This window comes from Squalius cephalus, assembly GCF_949319135.1.
Source record: "Squalius cephalus genome assembly, chromosome: 2".
Classification (NCBI taxonomy): Eukaryota; Metazoa; Chordata; class Actinopteri; order Cypriniformes; family Leuciscidae; genus Squalius; species Squalius cephalus.
This window is the reverse complement of record NC_137123.1, coordinates 28,832,414-28,854,702: the sequence shown is the minus strand read 5'-3', so window position 1 is coordinate 28,854,702 and position 22,289 is coordinate 28,832,414. Positions and strand designations below refer to the sequence as shown.

The window sequence follows — 22,289 nt, the reverse complement described above, 5'->3', positions numbered from 1 at the left end:
TGAGTATGAGGTATTATTTGTTTAACTGAAAATGCTTTAAAAAATCTGCATTTCTGTTGCATGGTTTTTGGGTTTTGTTTTAGACATTCTGGTTTGATTTTAATTTGGACAACACGCTAAACATGAGATATTTTGTATTCATCAAAGCGAACTGACATACAGTGTGTATGGTTATATCACGCATCTCTTCTTACTCTCATGTGAATAAACAAATGTGACCTTTGATCACAAAACCAGTCACATGGGTCATTTTTTTTAAATTGAGATTTATACATCATCTGAAAGCTGAATGAATACGCTTTCCATTGATTTATGGTTTATTAGAATATGATCATTCTTGGCCGAGATACAACTATTTGAAAATCTGGAATCTGAGAGTGCAAGAAAATCGAAACAAAAGTCGCCTTTAAAGTTGTCAATTTATGTTCGCAATTGTGCTGCATTCACTCACAAAAATAAATGTTTTATATATTTACGGTAGGAAATTTACAAAATATCTTCATGGAACATGATCTTTACTTAATATCCTAATGATTTTTGGCATAAAAGAAAAATCAATAATTTTGACCCATACACTCTAAAAAATGCTGGGTTGTGTTAACCCAATGTTGGGTCAAATATGGACTAACCCAACGTTGGGTTAAAAATTCAATTTAAAAATGGACAAACCCAGCCGTTGGTTTACATTTTTAATGCAATTTGTCCATTTTTAAATTGCATTTTTGTCCATTTTTTATTTTGTCCAAAATGCAATTTGTCCATTTTTAAATTGCATTTTTTAACCCAACGTTGGGTTAGTCCATATTTGACCCACAATTGGGTTAACACAACCCAGCAGTTTTTAGAGTGTACAATGTATTGTTGGCTATTGCCACTATTTACCCGTACTACTTATGACTGTTTTTTGTGATCCAGGGTCACAAATGTTTAATTTACACTAGGTGAATTATATGTTCTCAGTTGCCTCTCTTAGCTGCCAAGATGAGAAATATTGCATATATGATTTTTCCTCTCAGTTTGAAGCTCACTAGTTTCACCAGGTGTTTTAAACTTTACCATTCAGATTTAGATGAAATTCAGATTTTTTAGGTGCTTATGCAATGAAGCTCAACATTTTGGTGTGCATAGTATATATGGATATATATATATAGATATATAGTATATATATAGATATATGCATATCCAGGAGCGATGATGATTCGTATTTAGCCATTGTTTGATCTTTTTTTTTTTTTTTTTTTCTGTTTCAAACTTAAATATATTGTTAAACATTCAATCATAATGAACCCAGACTCAAACACAGACTCTATTTGAGGTTATAAACTTCAAATTCAAGTGCTGTTAAGATATTTATCTCACTGTTTGTAACTGTGTTGAATCAACTCGATCTCCTGGCACAGTGTATATATACCACGAGTTTCGGGCTTTCATTTGACGTGCTCTTTAAATGCAGAAATCACCTTTTACATGCATCTGGTACACAAAATATCCCTGTTGACTTTAATTGGTTGTCTAGCAACAGCATTCCAATGGACATCCATCTTTTGGTTATTTAAAATAAAGTCAAAATATGTTAAAGTTAGGTTTAATAAATTATGGATAGGTTTAGGGAAATGTTTGGGGTTAGATTTAGAAAAAGCTTTATCAATCTGTATGCATTTTTTTAAAAATTGTTGCGGTCGGTCGGTTCATTCCGCAACCAATACAGGCTGATAATTATTTTCCTAAATCTAAACCCAAACCTTTCCCTAAACCTAACCATAGCTTATTTTAGTTAAACATCCAAAATTCAACCTCAGAAAACACAGCAGCATTTTATGTAAAGCTTGCATTTTGAAAATTATTTGTAAAAAGAAAATATAATGAAATAGTTCTATTGGCGTGTTTCGCCCAAAAAGACTCGCCTTGCAGACTGCTCTTTTCCATACAATGTGAATGAACAGCAACCTTGGCTGTAAATGTCCAAATCATTTTCGTTATACATTATACACTTCAAGCCTGCCAATAACTTTTTCAGTTACCCATGAAGGAAGAACTGCCCACCGTGTACCGTAGTGGATAAAGAAGAAAGAGTGCACAAACTTTATTGGTTCTGCGTGTATAAATGTCAATGGTGGCAGATTTGAACGTATACTTCTGTGTTGGATTTGAGCTCGCCTAGCTGCACTCTGTGAGTCAGGTTTGCCATTGCTGTTGACGTTTACTGAAGCCTACTGAAGCTTTATCAATCTGTATGCATTTTTATGGCTTCAGTAAACGTCAACAGCAATGGCAAACCTGACTCATACAGTGCAGCTAGGCGAGCTCAAATCCGATACAAAGCTGCTCGGATCAATATTCATTTACAGTGAGAGTGGCAATGAGAACAGAAAACAGGTAAATATTTTCTGACTTCTACTAGAGGAGATTTAAAACCACAAAGCTTTGGAGACACAAGGTCGGGTGTGTAAAACTATGAAATATGATTTACTTTCAGAATATCCTCTCATTTTCTTTCTTATACTACAGTAAAGTTTAGCAAAATCATAATAAGAATACTAATAATGATTCCACAAAAAAACAAAAATCTAATTTAACATGCAAAAAGTGCACATCAGATGCACGTAAAAGGTGATTTCTGCATATAAAGAGCCCACCAAATGAAAGCACGAAACTTGTGCTACAATACGCAGTGCCAGGAGATTAGGTAGGTTGGATCCATAAAGATTGACAAATCACAAGTCAGTACTTTTTTCAAGGTGAGCTATTTAGATATGAACTTTTAATACATTTGTTTCCTATCTTTATTATTTTGTAGATCATTCTCTTATTTTGATAAGCTGGCTGCTTTCACTATCTTGACCCCTCAACCTAATGGTCACCATAAAATCAAAATGGACTATTCATATTTTTTATGGAATATTTCAGTATTTATTATAAATGATTTATCCTTGCACATTATTATTATTATTATTATTATTATTATTATTAAATGCATGTGCCCTTGTAAACTTTAATCAAACTAACATGCCAATCAATCTAATTAATTCCTGATGGACAAAATCTCACTCTACATTTTTTCTTGTGTCAAAATAGGAAAGAAAAGACTATCGCAACTACCAAATCATGCCAACTTTATCATGTGGATCACTTTACCACCATAAAGCTTACTCTGCTCAGCAAACATTAAGCAAAATCACACGAGCAAGAGTGATGTTACACTGAATATCATGGCAAATCAAAGTGGAGCAACAGAACTTACAGAGTAAATTGCAAAAATAGCATCACACAAAATCATTTTGATTCGTATCTTGAGTTATGAATTGAATCTATTGCTAATCGTGCTCTTGATGTGTGTTTTTCCTGCTAATTCATCAAATTTGATAACTGATATGTTGTAAATATGACAATCGGACATGTTTTCTCTGAGGTAGGGAGCAGGAGGGGATGTTTGGTTTTGAGGATTGTTTGTCCTCTTTTTATACACTGGCCTGTCTTTTGTCCTGACAGCACTGTGCTCCTTAGGATGACAAAGCTCCATTTTCAGACCAGCTGCCTCTGCTGTAGTGCCAAGATGTGCCATCACACGTAAACAGGCATGGCCTTTATGCTGCCATGCACACTTTCATGGGCTTTAAGTATTTAACACAATGTCCATCAGACAAACTGATGTTCAATTTCGTAAAAATTCTATAATGAACTCCATAATTATGCAACATTTATTTGGCAATAATGTTTCATTCTTGTGGTATTCATTTATAAGACCTATTGGGTTGTGAAGTATCGCTGTGGGAATGGGAGCGCATACTTGCTAACAGTTACATTGGAATTCCTTCAAAAAGGAAAATATTGTGCCTTGGACGTTGTCTAAAACCACAGCAGAAAAGTATAGAGGCAGAGTTGGGGTCACAGATGGGATAAGTCTGTGTGTGTTTAAAAAAACCCAACCCTTTGCAGTCTCAGATGTGTACGTTTATAATGGCAGTATGTTATTATATTTACGAATTGTTGTACAGGTGCTGAGGTGTTTCATATGGAAGCATGTGCCAAGGCTAGTTTGGTTTATTCTGTTTTAAGGACTCTTATTTTGATTTTCATTTCATTACTTTGTTCCTGTATTCTCAGTTCCTGTATTTAGTTCCTGTTTCCTTGGTTGTCACAGTTCTCATTTGTTTCACTTGGTTACTGGTTATATTTTCCTCACCTGTGTCTAGTTTAGTTGCCATTTTCACAGCACTGTTTTCAACTAAAACCGGGAAACTTGTTATGTTTTCGCTGTTCATTTGCACAACGACAGTGTTTTAGGGGCCTGAAACTGCAAACTTTTGAAATGGGTGCAAGTTTTTGAATTTGTGAAAACGGTGATGTCATGCGCATGCGTATTACGTGTTTAGTCTATAGGCGTGTAGTGTTACTTTACAAAGTGACATCGCCAACTACTGGCCTGGCATGCATAACACAGCGTTTTAGTCGTTTTCGCAGATCCGTGTGAATGGGGATGGTTTTTGACAACGTTGTCGTCTGTATGCGAAAAACGCGAAGGAAAAAGGTTTCCATTTTTATTACATCGTTGTCGTGTAAACATACCCTTAAATTCCTGAGATTCTTCTGTTCATGGTCGGTTATTATTGCTAGAAAGATCCTTGCCTCGAGTATACCCCGTGACTCAATGTGACAACATGTTTCTGTCTCAGAGTAAAATCCTCTATATTGCTAAATGTACCCGATTTTTCATCTCAACAGAAAAATATACCGGGATAACCTCAACCTGGCTTCTCTTCACTCTCAGAAAAAAAGGTACAAAAGCTGTCACTGTGGCGGTACCTTCAAAAGGTACACCTTTGTACCTAAAGAGTGCATATTAGTCCCTCAAAGGTACATATTGGTACCAAAAGTGTACATATTAGTACCTAAATGGTACATATTAGAACCCTTTTGAAAGGTACTGTCCCAGTGACAGCTTTTGTACCTTTTTTCTGAGAGTGTTGAGACTCTCAGCATAGTAATGATATGCTAAAGCCCGCCCGCCCGCACGTTGACGTGATTGGTTACAAGGAAGGTTTGTGAAGTCAGAAACACCCGCAATATCAAACCGCGTTTTTGAGTCTTTTTGAAAATACTCTGCAATGGTGTTGACTTATGAATTTGCTCACGGTTTGTCTTAAAGCATATTAAAAACACCACATAGACAAATAAATAGCATTAAAAACTTAAAAATAAATAAAAAATAAGCCATATCTAATTGTAAACATAATTCCATTTATCTTATTCTCCTCTTTTGCTTTGGCAGGAGAAAGCTATGTGTGTGCTTCCAACGAACCCTACCGTAAAGTGGACTACACTAAGAACGTTAATCCCAACTGGTCAGTCAATGTGAAGACTGGGACGTCCCGCTCGATGCCATCTCTTACCACTTCAAAGAACGAGCTGAGAGAACGAGAGAGCAAAGACTTCATCAAACCCAAGCTGGTGACTGTCATCAGGAGTGGCGTCAAGCCGCGCAAGGCCGTCCGGGTCCTTTTGAATAAGAAGACGGCTCACTCCTTTGAGCAGGTGCTCACGGACATCACTGACGCCATTAAACTGGACTCTGGGGCTGTGAAGAGACTCTACACTCTGGAGGGCAAACAAGTAAGTGATAGATCTAAAAAGCCATTTAATAAAATGATTTAAATAAAGATATTAACTAAAGCCTAATGGGGGTTGAAATGATCCCTATGGTTTCAAATGGCATAATTAATCTGAAATGTTTTCTGAGTTATTTTTGCCCTGGCATTGTCTGGAAACCATTGGAAACTAAGCCTGTTATCTGTGCTCTGGTCTAGTATCATTACTACATCTTTAATTTGAACAGCTATAACTTTTTTTCCCTATGCTAAAAAGGTCTGAGGCTAACTTTAGTTCCTCTCCTCATGGGGAACAACTTTTCCTCAAGCACCCATAAGTTTGCCATGATTATTATTATTTGTTTCAGTTTTTGACATTTTATTCATCCAATGGATCTGGGATTTTTAAAATGCCCTCTCTAGAGATGATTTTCCAAAAGTTTTTTTAATTGAAAGATTAGTTTTTTTTGTTGTTAATTTATCGAAGTTAACATTGATCAGACAGTCCTATTAAATCTAAACAAATCATGCCTATTTATTTGTGTTAGCTTCCTGTACTCACTGGATTCCAAGTGATGCTATACATTTTTAAACTAAAACAACCTTTTTTTTTTCTTTTTTTTTCTTGGATGCTCCAATAGAGCATTGTCCTTAAAAAAATAGGCCACACTTTAGTATTTTATCACCTTTAATAAGTGTGAATGCTTCAGTGATGCTACCCTCAAGGGACTCCTAAATAATGATGTGAGCTCTTTGTAGTATAGATAGGGCAGAATTATACATTAGGGTATGGTAATGACAACCTGAACCCTTTTTAATTCTGAACGTGATTGAGCCAATCCAGACAGGAAATCCAGATGGGGCATGTCTTTAGTCACCTCTGTGGTTGTTCTCATTTCATTTATGTGGTTATGGTTAAACCAATCTGCAGTTCATTCTAAGGACAGCAAAGTGTCAAGTAAATTAATGTGTTTGATTCTGTTGCAGCTTCACATCATTCATTCATATTCTTTCTATCTTAGTAAATATATTAACTACTTGACTAGAAATTATCAAAATACTTTGGTTATTTACAGGAGTATCTGGAAAAAAGTAGTTAGGCAGGAACACACATTATATTGGTACCTAGTGTTTGGCCAATTATAATGTCGAGGACTGGCAGAAAGCACAATTGAACTTTGTATTCTGATAATGACAGGGATAAAGAGCATTCATTCATTGTCTTTCCAACAGAGACAGTATTCAATACATAGTGTGTCCCACTGTTTTAATCTTTTTTTATCTATACACCTACAGTAAACTTTCTTTAAAGCTTTTTATACAATGTATCTTTTTCAATGTATCTAAAAACCAAAATGTGGATTTTCAGCAAATGAAAAATACTTATTGTTCTACACAACAAGAAATTCTAAAGAATCTTCATGCAGACATGGGAAGGCATGGGAATTTTCCTCTTCTGTTCTTTTTCAAAAAGCTGGGGTATGCGGGGTATGTGTATAGCTGACGCGTCTTGATGATGTCGTTGGGGATTCGACTCGGCAGTGGTGAATTGTATGTAGAGAGCTCCTGGCTGCCTTTCGGCCACTGTGAATCTCTTTGGAATTTAGTGAGAGAACTCATGCGCATATTTAAAGTCTGTCCCGGCTTGATCTGCCTTAATTATGCAAAACTGCCTCCAAGAATTGCTTGGCAAAAGTGAATGTAGAATTATTATGGTAATGTCTTAGGCTGGTTTTGGATGAGTAAAGAATACAAAGAAAGTAGTTGAAATAAGTCTCTCACCTCTTCCTTTGTTTCTAGGTGTGTGATATTGAGTCACTCACCTCTTCCTTTGTTTCTGGGTGTGTGATATTGGTGGAAGAAATATTGTCATTATTTTTCACTGTTCTTTTAAAGACCCCTATGGTGAAAATCAAGTATTTAATGTTGTTTATATGTCTATGTGGTGTCTTTAATATGCTTTAAGACAAATGTGCAAATTCATCAGTCAACACCATTGCTGAGTATTTTTTCCTTAAAAATGCTGTTAACCAAAGATAGTCTCGAAAACATGGTTTTAAATTGCCAGGTTATATCGGTATATTTTTCTGTTGATATGAAACATCGGGTACATTTAGCAATATAGCGGGTGAATTATGTATATGATGTATATTAAGATGTGATGATAAACTATATGCCTTTCTCCACTGATGTTCTTAGTTGTTCAAAGCGGGTTTTTTTAAGGATACTGATTTTTAGAAGGCAGCTGTCTGACTCTGATGGCGAACAGGAACATGGTTTGTGTAACAGTATCGAAACATTATTAGCTGTTTGATAACGTAGTCAAGCTAAAGGCTAATCATATCAATTACCGTTATGTGTCTGACGTAGAGAGTAATACATAAAACGCATTATCATTCTGATACATTGACTTGTATTCGAGCCTGTATAATTCACTCTTCCACTTCTTCTTCAGTTTCTGGTTCAAACATATATGGCTGAATTAAACCAGTATTTCCACTTGCCATTGTGCAGCGTTTACTACAGTAAAGTTTAAAGAGTAGATCAGGTATTCTGAGCTGGTGTGATTGAGTGGAGGCAGGGACCAATTTGCATATTCATGGATTCACGTATACTAAATTGAAGCAAGGGTATAGAGTTACATTCAAGTTATTTAAGGCATAACATATAGATTTAATTCAGAAAGTTCCAAGGAATCCCACAGGGCTCTGTTTTTGGCCCTTTTCATTTCAATATTCACATGCTCCCATTAAATCACTTCTGGGGCCTATACCATGATGGTAGTTGAACGAACTCAGGGTTACAGGATTAGTTTAAATTTGACAAAACCAAACTGTTGGTACCATGAAGCTTATTACGCTTATTTATTGAATTAATTCATTTATATTTATTTATTTATGTCTATACATGATATACATAATTAATTAATAAAATGCTGATGAAAATGCTAAAGCTGGCTAGCAACGAATACGCTGTCTGGGAAAGAATTAAAAAGTTTCGAATGTCAAGAGTAGTCTTAATTTGTAGACAACATTTAAATTGGAACATATGTTGGACAGTCTTAACCTGTGAAATGGACTTTTAGCCAAAAGTGCCCTACGCTTTTAGCCTAAAGTGCTCTACATTATTCATAGACTTTAGCTGAGATTGAGCAGCCAATGGCAGTTTACCACTAATATAATAGGCTCTAGTGCTGTCCTTGATTGGGATGAACATGCCATCTACCCTGCAGCACAGGGAATCCTGATGTTTGTGAGTGGCTCAGTGGGAGTAGCTCCTGGTACACACACACAAATAGCATGGTTTGTCGCTGATAAGCATTAAAAATGTATGATGGGAAAGCACTGCATTGATACCATGCCTTTAAGTCAATTCAGGAACATCCATGTTTATTGAAAAGAAAATTTATAAAATCTTAACTTTTAGTTTTAGATTGCGAGATCTAGTCTAATGAATAGATTAAGGGAACATTTATTACAAATTAAATAATAAAAAAATATTTTAAATGTCTATTTTTTTAAAGCAGCAACCTTTTTATTGCTAGGTTAATGTTAGAGAACATTTTTATTAGCATTTTAACTATATTGTAACATGTAATATATCTCATTTGTTCCTTAAATGTTTTAAAAAGTCATGGGACACCAAAGTGTAAAATTTTGTACAACATGCCCTACTGTAAATAAATTGGTCAACTTGTGCATTTCTCTAGTTTTTCTTGTGTGCTATAGCTCAGCGATCATGGTGAGGCGAACACATAGCTCAATTCTGTTGTACTCTCACTGTGTGTCTTTTCTAAGCCTTATAGTAAGATTAACGTCTTTGAATCTCTTTAAAACTGAGGAATGAGATAGGGGATAAGAAAGAAAAACATTAAAGCCTTGAGATTGGAACTTTATATTTGCAGACATGCATATAAATTTCCAAGAAACATCCAACTAGATCAAATCCAGCAGACTGACTTAGATGAAACTTGTCTTACATTTAAGCTGCTTTTCACACACTGACTAAATATCTTATTGCTTTCATGGTGTGTGTGCGTGTGTGCGTATGTGTATATGTAACTATATGTATGTCTGTGTGACAGAATTTGACTGTGAATGTGTATATGTAACTATATGTATGTCTGTGTGACAGAATTTGCTTTATAACTGTGTTTACTTGAGAGCTTTTTTGGTGGTTGCTTCAAGCAAGGCATCACTGCATGTCATATGTGATTACAGTTGGTACGCCCTCACAAAGACTGTGAAGAGTTTGAGGCGGCATGTCCTCAATGCACAGCTGCAGACACACTCCATGAAAAGGACGTCCCCTGCTCCAGAGTGGATATTGTGTCACTAGACTGTTTTGATGATATCTCTTGAGTGTCTATGAGCCTAGGGGTCCATATTGGGCAGAGTCATTTTGGCTGGGATGCATTTTTTTGTATACTATATGTACTTACTCTACCATTCAAAAGTTTGGGGTTGGTAAGATTTTGAATGTCACCCAGGCATTTATTTTTATCAAAAATACAGAAAAAACAGCAATATTGTGAAATATTATAACAAATTAAAATTTCTTAAAAAAAAATGTATTCCTGTGATGGCAAAGCTGAATTGTCAGCAGCCATTACTCCAGTCTTCAGTGTCACATGATCCTTCAGAAATGATTCTGATATGCTAATTTGGTGCTTGAGAAACATTTCTTATTATCAGTGTTGTATACAGTTGTGCTGAATAGTTCAGTTTTGTTGAAGCTGATTTTTTTTCAGGATTATTTGATGAATAGAAAGTTCAAAAGAACATTTGAAATATCATTTTTTTTTGTGTCATTATAAAACTTAAGTCTTTACTGTCGCTTTTGATCATTTTAATGTGTCCTTGCTGAATCAAAGTATTGAGTTTTGAAAAAAAGTCTTACAACCTTTTGAATGGTAGTGTATATTCATCATCAGCTATTTTGCTATATACTAATATAATATTAATATTTAACTTAATATTTGCAATTCTTATAAAACAATACCACAGACTTAAATAAGCTATACCACTTTAAACAGGGTCAAATAACCATCTGAGCCTGAGAATTAGCCATTGCCTTGAAATCAAAGAAAGCCCTTCATCAAACAGTAAATTATGAAGATTTAGGGGGAACATGCATTTTAACACGATAGCCACTGGATGCCATCTGCTTCTGAGCATTGCAAGCCTATTTCTCAGCAGGTGGGGGTGGGGATGCTGAATCGTGGACACCCCACTGAGACTCCATCCAGCTCTGCTGTAATTGAACCTAAAGGCTGGGGGATTTAAAGTGCAGCTGGCAGGTGTTGGCCGCGTTTAGGGGGGCTAGCGGATCTGTACTAGCCAACACAAGACTCTCAGTCAGATACGCTTCTTAACGGCTAACTCCATGAATGCCAATCGCTCTTTTCTCTTTAGTTTTTTTAGTTTCTTTGCTTGGTTTACATCACAGAAGCTGACGGAGAGAAAGAATACGCACTTTCTTTGGCAGGAGTTTACATTTGCTTTGCCAAATTAGTAATGTGTAAATAAAATTGACCAATTTTTGATGTATTAGCCTAGATGTTAAATGCATTACGTCCCCTTCCAGCTATGTGCTGTGTGATTAGCTGAAAATGGAAACCAATGGCATTAATATACTATCCATGATGGTTTTATAAATCTGCATGAGGACAAGTCGGCCTTCAGGGAAATGGCAGAGGTGAGGTACCGTGTGAGTAGTCAAGAGGCTGGGAAGAGGGGTCGTACACTTAAGTCATCATTGCTAACCCATTTGCACCCTACTGCCTCCATCTCTTCCCGCTGCTTATTCATTTACCATACAAATAGCACTTCAAAAACTCACGATTCGAGCTCCTTTGGTTTTAAAAGTCATTTTTACATTAGTTGAAAACACTCTACATCGATCTTAAGACCTTAAGCTTTTTCAAATCTGCTTAGAAATCAGAAATATGAATGTTGTTATGTCCCAAACACGTTTTTTACCCAAGCCAATAATCTCAGCGGAAATCTAGTTGGAAAGGGATCTGGTTTGCAAAGCTGCAGACCTGAACGAAAGTGGAAAAATAAGTGGTCCTTAGATATATGCAAGGGTCTACAAATGAACACATCAGCAAAAGGACGACCTGGCTGTAATATGAAGTCTGTAGTGACTTTAAGTGACCTACAACAAAACAAACTGACAAATAAAATCACATCACATTTGATGACAACAATGTGTCATCATTGAAAAAGGAATGAACATTACAACATTAAAGTACAACTCATAGACAGACTTCTGATTAGAATTCAGGTCAGTGACAAATAAGAATGTGCATGAAAGTCTAGTTTAAAACATGTACCATGATTTATATTTCTGTTGGATTCTTGTGGTTTTGAGGAAAAAAAACCTTTTATAGCATTTTCAGAGAAAAAAAAAATGTAATGACTATAAAAGTGTCATTTTTATGCATATTTCTGCATGCAGTTTTGCTTTGGCAGATGATTTATTTTTTTAAATATTAAGCAGTTTTTTTTAATTATTATTAAGTTTATATTAGGCTATATTATATATTCCCCATTGTTTTTAAGCATCATAGCCTTGTTCAGCACTGACAGAGAGATACACATAGATGGATGAAAAGTGCAAAGAGTGTCTGAAGAGGTGCTCGGTATGTCTGGTGCGGGACAGTGGGGGTTAGTGATTGACATTGCCGTGGAGTACATTAGCAAACTAAAAGCCTTAAAGCGCTCTGTGTTTGTGTGACATCAGTATTATTTGAACAAGCTAATGATTTCTGATAAAGTCTGATAGCAGAGACAACAGACTTCACATCACATCTCTTCAGGTCTTTTAAATCACATTAGATCATCAACTCACAGGGTAACACTTTAGAATGCTGTTCCTTCATTAATGAATAACTACACAGGAACAAATGAGTAATGCATTAGTAACACTCTAGTAACTACTATTGACTAACAAGAAACTCTGATTAACAAATTAGTAAGTAATAGCGCTCAGTCGGATGTGGTAGTTCACTATTAGCTAATCAATAACTACTATTTTTCATACCTCACTGAAGACTATAAGAACTACTATATACAGGTTAATAAATATTTATAATGCACAATGTTTAACATAAGGTAATGGTAGCCCATTAGTAATGAATCAAGTGTTACTACATCATTCTAAAGGAACTACTAATAATTTGGATCAGTTTTCTAAAGTGAAAAACATGATAACAACCTAATATTGACTGAAGTCATTGTAAGCTTTTAAGGTTTTTGTAAGGGTTTGGATAGTAATGAATCAAGTGTTACTACATCTTTCTAAAGGAACTACTAATTATTTGGATCAGTATTCTAAAGTGAAGATCATGGGAACACACTAGTAATGACTAAAGTGTTACCAAATCCATTGGAAGGAATTGCTATTCAAAATCTTACAAAAATCTCAAAAGCTTACAATGACTTCAGTCAATATTAGGTAGGTATCATGTTTTTCACTTTAGAATACTGATCCAAATAATTAGTAGTTCCTTTAGAATGATGTAGTAATACTTGAGTCATTACTAGTGGGTTACCATTACCTTATATTATAAATTATGCATTATTCATGTTAATTATGAACCTGTAGATAGTAGTTCTCTGGGAGGTATGAAAAAAATAGTAGTTCTTGATTAGCTAATAATGAACTACTACATTCATCTGAGCGCTATTACTTACTAATTTGTTAATCAGAGTTTCTTGTTAGTTAATAGTAGTTACTAGAATGTTAATAATACGTTACTGGTTTGTTCCTGTGTAGTTATTCATTAATGAAGGAACAGTATTCTAAAGTGTTACCACTCACAGCAATAAATAGGACACTTTGTTTTCAGTATACATCATTTATTTTTGATGTATACCATAATCTCTTTGACCTGTCAATCACCCATATTAGTTTTACCTTGCAGTCAGAGAAGAAATAATGCAATCGGATATGATTTTATCTCCCTGAAACTGAAAGGCTTTTATTTTAAATTAAATGAATTATTACACAAAACAAGTGTTGTTACTTTAGCTGCTTTCTTGCAGTATAAAATGTGAGATGACTCTGGGTTCTTCCATCCTTCCAGACCTATATGCTTCACTTGTTTTAAGGGCAGATCAGGATTAAAAGACTAATTGAGGTCAAACTTAAAGTATCATGAATCTGAATAACAATCACTGTTTGTTTTCTAATTAATACAACCATCACCATCTGCATATGCTGCATTAATTTAACTAACAGTCTGTGGATGCTTCATGTAAGTAGCAGACAAATAGAGTGTCTGGTGTCTATGGTTAGTCTGATAGGCCCTCCAGCCCCAGCAGGCATCTTTAGGAGACATTGAGCTTGGCACATGACCAGAAACGTGTCAGTGGAGCCAGTCGGGGTCACTGTGTGATCTCAATGCCCTCTATTGTTTTCATCTGCCCAGTCTGGAGTCTTTATCAAGTGAGTCTGACGGGTGCAGAAAAGGATTTCCACGTACCCCATTGTTCACCGGTATCAGTTTCCTGTTTGTTGCCATTTGTGATATTTGGTTTCTACTAGGGCTGTCAAAATTAATTAATTTTGTGAATAATTTTTTTTCAGTTAACCACTTCAGCTGTGCAACATATTTTGGATTTACACATTAAAAATGTTTAGCGCAATTAACGCAGCATGTGTTTTTTTCATCCTTTGGCTGCTCTACAGTATACAATCATGCTATCATTCATTCAAGTGCTATTAAACCATTCAAGCGTGATAAGTTGCAAAATAAAGAGAGAATAAAAGAACTCAAATCTGTACTGACACGCCGTCTGTGAAGTGGCTCTCTGTGAACAAACACCCGAAATGCACGCACATGATGCCTCACTGACTCATTGCTCTTGACTGAATATGTTTACTTTTGTAGCTTTAATAAGGATTAATCTATATTCAATTTAGAATTTATTGCAGTGAAGACTGTGAAGTGTTTGATTATTCAGTTTCTGTATATTTATCTGTTAGACCTAAATCTTAAATCACTGTTTACAAGGTTACATGGTTCAAAAACAACTTTTTTTGTGCATCTTATGGGGCAGGTAAACATCTGAACCGGCCCAACTGGGCCAGTAGAAAAAAAGCCTTGCTTTACACTGCTAAATATGACATTTTTTTACAGTGGGTTTACGTTTTAATTTCACTTAAATTAAAAGAAGTTATATATTTTAAAGCCTGTTAAATTTGATAGCTTTCAATTATACTGTAATGTTGAATGGCTATAATCAATGGCTAAAATTATCAGTACTGGTATCATTGATACTGGCCTTCATTAGTGCTTAGTAAAAAGATGCCATTAAACAAATATTTAAAATATACAGTCTTTATGTTTTCAACATTAATTTGGAGATTCAATGTGAAAGTATTACATTATAAAAATATATGAAAAACTTTAAGGTTTGGGATTTAAACCGCGATTAATTACAGAAAAATGTGAGTATTTAATTTTTTTTTTAAATCGTTTTTAATCGACCAATTCCTGTCACTCATAAGTTTTTGGAAAATAAATAATGCAAGACACCAAATAAAATGCTGTTTTTAAGACTCCTGGACTAGTTGAACCTCAAAAATATGTTGTTGGGATTCCTGTGTCTCAGATACAGAATATTATTTATTAATATTTCTGTTTTATAATGAATGCTGAGAAATTGTAACTCTACTCAAACGTGAATTTGGCATCACTATTTCTGCTAATTTTATTCAAGTACACAATTCAAATAATATTCATATTATAAAAATACATTTTTCAAATTCAATTGTTTAATATTATAGTGGCAGATAAGCCCTTTGATTGACTCTATCCCACACAGCAGATTTAGCGTGGGGCCACGGTGCTGATGTTACTGTGGTTTGACAGCTCATGTCATCGCAGTGATGAATGAAAGCTGATGTCCCATTCTCCGCCTCGTCCTCATCAGTTAGAGTTTTGATGACAGACTTCTGAGACTGCCTTTATTTTTCTTTTGTGAGCAGTTGAAGCTGTGGGAGCTGCTTTAGCTCCACTGTAAAAAAAAAAATGTAGGTAAAAGAGCAAAAATGTTTTGTAAATCCAAAAAAAACTGTGCTAACATCAAAATGAACTGTTTTTAATTAAGTAAAAAATATTATGCAGTATACAAAAGTTTTGATCCTCTAATCTGATTGGGCATGTTTTTGGAAGTATATTATGCTCAGCGTTTAAAAAAAAAATAGGAATACTTTGAAATATTATGACAATTATGACAAGTTTCTCTTTTAATATACTTTCAAATGTCATTTATTCCTGTGATTGCAAAGCTGATTTTTCAGCAGTCATTATCAGTGTCACCATTCTGAAAACTTTGATACATTTTTCCAGGATTCTTTGATGAATATAATGTTCAAAAGAACAGCAATTGTTTGAAATATAATATTCTTGTAATATTGTAAATGTTTTTCCTGTCACTTAATTCATTTAATACCTTGCTGAATCCTTAAAGGAGAACTCCGGTAAATTTGGAGTGCTGTCAGTACAGAGAACAACGACAAAAATCGGTGTTGCCTACACCGTGTTATCCTCTTTTTAAAATTTGCACCCTGTTGACTTCAATGGGGAAAGTTTTAAACCTGCTTTTAGCCTCTTAACGTCCTTGATGTGTCATTACAAGCCAGCGCACATACCTGTATTTACATCCTGTTTTCGGTCGAAGTCCACAGTAGTCGATTGTCGAGTTCACGCGCATAGGTTTAGTACCTATGATCACGCGCGTGAACTCGACAATCGACTACTGTGGACTTCAACCGAAAACAGGATGTAAATACAGGTATGTGCGCTGGCTTAAATAACATCACTTTTATTCATATCTTTCACATCTACTGCAGTCAGATTCACCCGTGTTCACTCTGAAGGAATCACTCACATGACCTGGGCACTTGTAATGACACATCAAGGATGTTAAGAGACTAAAAGCAGGTTTAAAACTTGCCCCATTGAAGTCAACAGGGTGCAAATTTTAAAAAGAGGATAACACGGTGTAGGCAACACCGATTTTTGTCGTTGTTCTCTGTACTGACAGCACTCCAAATGTACAAAAAAATTTGCTAAATGTTAAAATTGACCGGAGTTCTCCTTTAATTAAGGAGCCCAAATTTTTAATGGTAGTGTATGTTTAACAATTGTAGTACATTAAAACAAACAGCAATATGGTTTATTCTATGTCCTTGCCTGCTACAGTATGTGTACAATATTGAATAGTTATTAAACTGCACAGAATCGAATTTATTTGTTCTTGACAGTCATTGGCACTCTTTGATTTTTGTACTTTTTACATTATTTCATTTCCAACTCACTGATCTATTTGGCAGCAGAAGTGAGTGCCCCATTAAGTATGACTTTAAACGTATCAGTTGCTGAACACACAATCGTAACTTCATTTTCTCTGTGAAAGGCTCATTTGTCAACGCTGCCTTTAATGGCATCAATTATTAATGGCTGATGTGAGGAAAGCCTCTCCTGTGCTTCAGTAGCTAATGGTTGACAAACTCCTCCAAGCCTAGAAGGTTCCAGCTCATCCAAAACCTCTGAGTAATCGATTTTGCTTGAAAGAAACAGCAAAGCTTACAGTACATAAGCAGTAGTCAGACATTTGCTGGAGATACTGTATAGTAGCTGTTCTGTTTCTCCCTAAATCAAGTCTGTTTGGCTTATGCTCTGATCTTGCCTTGTGTTATCCTCTTTGGTTAACATTCCTGCATTCTGCTTTGGATCAAATAAGTACCCGAACACCCCATCCAATGAACCAGCAGTGTGTGACTTTGTTTTGAGCATAGATTTCATCCCCTCATCTCCTCATCCCATTTATATGCTTTCTTTCTTTCCGTCTTGACAGTGTAGAACATTTCTGCTCTTATACCCTTCATTACTGTCAGCCAAATAAAGCTGAGCTGTTATTACTCTCAGCACCCTGTCGGGTCTCTCTAGGCACAGGCCTGTACTTTACTGGGCTTTGGTAGACGGACAAGAATTAAGAGGAGCTTAATAATACAAGTCTTAATGAACACCTTGCAAGAAACTTAAAATAAAATGATCCGTAAAAGACTTGTTTAGAAATTTGTAATGCTCATTATAATAGTCACTTTTTTAGATCTAACAACTATCATAACAGCCTAGCAACCATGAGCAATGTCCTAGCAAACCCACTCATAACTCATAACTTCTCAAAATACTGAGAAAGTTGGCAATGTGTGGTGACCGTTTTTGCACAGTTGTTTATTCTAGAATTCATGAACACCCTGTTGTCTAAAATATGGTTTTAGAAGGGCCGCATTGGTCTGTTATTGCATGTAGACCAGCATGACTAGATTTTCCAGCTTGAAAATGGTCCAAGTATTCTGGTAACCACAAATAAAATGTTTTAAATGTATAAAATCTATGTTGGTAGGTTGTTTGTGTTGTTTTCAGAATTGGCCATGCGTGTAATTTATTTGGCATCTTGCAAAATTGTTTCAAATAAACCAATAGAGTATTGCTTTAGTGCAGTGGATCTTAATGGGATAGTTCACCCAGAAGTAAAAATTCTTTACTCACCCTCAAGTTTTCCAAACCTGTATATCTGCTGAACACAAAGAAATATATTTTGATACATCACCATTGACTTCCACAGTAGGAACACACACACTGCCATCTTGCTAATGATATGCTTAATGAATATACAAATAAACCTTACAATGACATCCCAAGGAACAAAACATCTAAATGATACAGTTGGTGTAGGAATTTTTATTGACCACCAGATGGCGAAGTAGAGCACTGTGTCAAAAGCTTCGAAGCACCAACACAGTGTGTTGTAAAAGCCTCTCCGCTTCAGAAGCCTCATTCGGCACATCCCTAGTCAGAATAAACACGAAATACAAGTGATCGTTGTCATGCGTTGAATCCAGCCAATCGTAGAACAGCTGTGTCGTCATCAGAGCTCGTGCAGCCGTTCTTGAGAAGCTGCGCTGGTTGAGTCAGCCATCTGTTCTCGAATCACTCTCGCAGTACACTTCGATGGCATCTGCTCATGCACTGCTTCAAGTCAGCCGCCGATCAGTCTGTGCAGCGCTGCATGAAGTCGAACAAGCCTGTCATGTGTCCTGTGTTCTCATTGGTTCATTGTTTTATTGTGCACAGGTGTTCCTTGTTAGTCATTAGTCTCTGTGTATATATAGCCCTCATGTCACCATTGTTTCTTGGCTTTGTTCCCTGTAACTGCTTTTTTATGTCATGTCATGTCATGTCATGTCATGATGTTTATGTTATAGTTCTGTCTATTTTGTATCATGTTAATAAAACTGCATTTGGGTTCACTACACTTGCCTCAGTGGACTACATTACACAAATGTTTATACCCAATTAAATATTTTAGAGTTTGAAACATTTTTGTGAAAAATTACATCAATTATATAAAAAAGCTGTACCCCTGTGCGATTGTCTTGTTTTTTTCTGACATGCTTTTATGTGCTTTTTGATTGTATAGGTTGACAAATATGTGTATCTTGTGCTTCCAACAATCAGTTTACAGAAACACTTTTGATTCTGTTCCAGACTGTACTTTAATTCACAGATCCAATTCCTCAGCTAAAACATTTCAGGCATGTTTAATAATCTCCCATTGTGTCTTTAGTCTGCCACTGTACTCAGGCCAGCAACTGGGCCCATATGTTCCTCTAATCTTCTGATTGATGGAAATACTGCTCAAGATCCGCCCCGCAGGCCGACCTTCCTTACAGTTCAGGACTTTGTGGTTCAGACTTCGAGTTGTGACGTTTTATGTGTGCAGTGAGGATATTTAAAGATTAAATTCCTCTTTTGCCTTTAGAGGCTGTTGAATAGTTTATTATTAGCATCATGTCAATAAAGTCTAAAAGCAATCTTAGAGCAATTCTTTCTCGGCCTTTTTTGTCTTTCTCTATACAGTGTCAGACTCATGATGGTAAAGAGGGGGCTGTGTTCCTCTCCATCTGTCTGTGATCTTTCACTCAATTCCATGTAGATGTGTGTTTGATGCTCCACATTGGGACCATCTGCTTCTTGCTGCCCACCTCCATGTGTGGAGGAGTGGGCTGAAATCCGGACGTCATTCTTTGCCCACTACCACTGCGGCTGTGTGTATGTGGGTGTGTTTGCATGTGCTCTCAAATTGTTTCCTTTTTTGTATTCTTAGTGATGCATTTGTAACTGGGACAACAGAATAAGTATTCTGGGAATTTTACCCAACAGAGGTTAAATAAGGCCTATGTTCGGCTGTAGGAGGATTTTAAAAGTAGAAGTTTGGGCCAAATTAAATTATGAAGCAATTAACAACCGGCAATTTTATTACAAAGACTCAAAAAATATATATATATAATTTTTCACAATTTACATGAATACACAATTGCATGTTTTTCACTCAACACCATGAATCAAAAAAAAAAAAAAAAAAGGTTCATATTGAGTCCAAAGTTGAATGTGAAGTCCAGGAATAAAATAAAATAAAATAAAACAAAGTCTCAATAGTCCTCCTGGATCCCTTGTGTGTGTGTATAATACTCAAATGTCCATGTGTGTAAAGGCCTTTTTGGGTTTTCTACCCAGGTAGTGTGTATGTGCTTAGCTTTCATTTGGGATCTGTGTTGAATCACGATGATTCTTTTGAATCGTAGATCAGGGTCTGGCTCGCCGTTCAAAGGTGGATCACTGAAACAGAATCAGCATAAAAAAAAGAGAGTTCTTGTAAAAGGAAGACCAGTAATCAAAAGCATTGACTGTTTTTTTTCCCCCTCAGTAACAAGATGAATTTGTAGCCTCGTGCGTGCATGTTCAGCTGGCTTCTTCGTCTGACTTCGATATAAATTGACTCACTCCACATACCGCATAAGTTAACCGCAGTGGTTAATCATAGTACTGCACCAAAGATACAGGAGTTTCTTTGTGGTATAAAAATCAAAAGTAGTTACAAATAAATTTACTTTAGAACTAAAAATAAAGAAAAAATATGAATGTACAATTCATAGGGGTTACACGTTGCATATTACTCAGCCTGAATTCAGATTTGGTAAATTTATCTAAAAGTAGCGATGCACTGAACCACAAATTCATTTTTGGTTTCAAAACCGCCTTGAAGGGCCAAAATCAAGGTGGTTTAATTAGCTTTTCTCCAAAGACTGTCACCATCTATTTCGCACATAACGTGGATAAGCTAAATCAGGGAAACATGTCAGCTGCGTAGAGACTAGGAGGACTGGGTTGACAATGATTTCTTGTTTTTAATTCATCTTAATTTTGATGAACCAGTATCTTTTAGTCTCTACTGTTTTCAGTTGATGCATGAACAAAACTTCCCTGAACATTGTTTGTAGTGTGCATCTGATCTAATAGCCAAAACAAGGTTTTGCTATTTGTTACTTTTGATATGGAACAAAGTCTCCGCTTTCAAAAAATGTCAATTTTATAATAGAATTCAAACAATAAGTGTCATTTGATGATGGTCTTTAATGTGGCGTTACAGATTGCTGTAGATGCCTCAGTTCAAGCGATGATCCGTTTATCTGTTTCCCTTTACTACTAGTTATAGCACAAAATAAATATGAATGAACATCAGAAAGTTAGTTGAAAGAAACTACAACTAAAATGCATCATGTCTCATAATCGTTCAATCAGTGTTTCAACCACGGTAAGAAGTCAGTAAAACAGCTTGGAAAGAATGTCATTACATTTACCTCAGGAAAGCTATTCAATGTCCATAGCTCATTAGTCCGGAAAAAAAAAAAAAAAAAAAACTGTAGAGAGGTGCATTTTGATAAATATATGCACTATATTATTTATTGTTTGAATAAATCTGTCATTAAAACAAGTTTTTATTACAGACATGGTTTAAATTAACCTCCATGTAGAACAATACTGAACTAAAAATGATGGTTTCTGTTTCTTGCTGTTTACAGTAATACAAAGTAATACACACTTGAAAAGTTCAAGTGTGTAACTATTGGCAGGTCGACACGGAATCTGCACCCACAGATACAGCTCCAACTCCATACAGAAGAGGAATGCCTATCATTGATAAAAATTCTACAATCATGCTTTCAGCTACCAATAAGAGTGTACTGCCTTCAGTTCTGATTAACAGATTTTATCACATTTATGTCCATTTGTGTCCATCAAAAAAAAAAAAAAAAAAATGCAAACAATCCGCAGATTCAGTCTGAGTCTAGATACTGGTATTTCAAACTCCTGGTCTGAATAGACTGAGGCGCAACATTGTGAACTACTACATGCTTTATCAGTTAATCAGATAGCTGTTGCAGTCACATGATTACTTCCATTCATTTCTCAAACAGTGTTTCTCTCTTTTTCTCTTCCCCCACCCCTTCCTCTCTCTGTTCAGATTACATGTTTGCAGGATTTTTTCGGGGACGATGACGTATTCATCGCGTGCGGCCCTGAGAAACACCGTTACGCACAGGATGATTTTGTGTTGGATCACAGTGGTAAGGCTTCCACAGCCTTTATAACCGGTAGGCTCAGCTAAACCCTAACTTCATTTCAACCAAATGTTTCTCATACTAAACTCTTAATTAAAAATTGTATCTCTTAACTACACATCTAGGAAGACATAACACACACACACACACACACACACACACACACACACACACACACACACACACACACACATTTTATATACTTTATTTGGTTCCACA

General features: G+C 35.7%; 1 protein-coding gene across 5 annotated transcripts in view; it reads left to right on the top strand.

The window, feature by feature from the left end:
* Window positions 1-22,289, top strand: part of dclk2a (doublecortin-like kinase 2a) — a 51,148-nt gene that overhangs the window by 2,800 nt on the left and 26,059 nt on the right. For 3 of the 5 annotated variants that reach the window (XR_013819150.1, XM_079850936.1, XM_079850938.1), the window contains exons 2-3: window positions 5,270-5,610; window positions 21,974-22,103. Coding sequence is in view for 3 of the 5 variants with exons in the window: in XM_079850936.1 (XP_079707062.1) it covers window positions 5,270-5,610; window positions 21,974-22,103 (471 nt within the window). In the remaining 2 variants the exon portion in view is untranslated. The remainder of the gene's footprint in view (window positions 1-5,269; window positions 5,611-21,973; window positions 22,104-22,289) is intronic. The other 2 variants (XR_013819149.1, XM_079850937.1) reach the window with 1 other exon arrangement.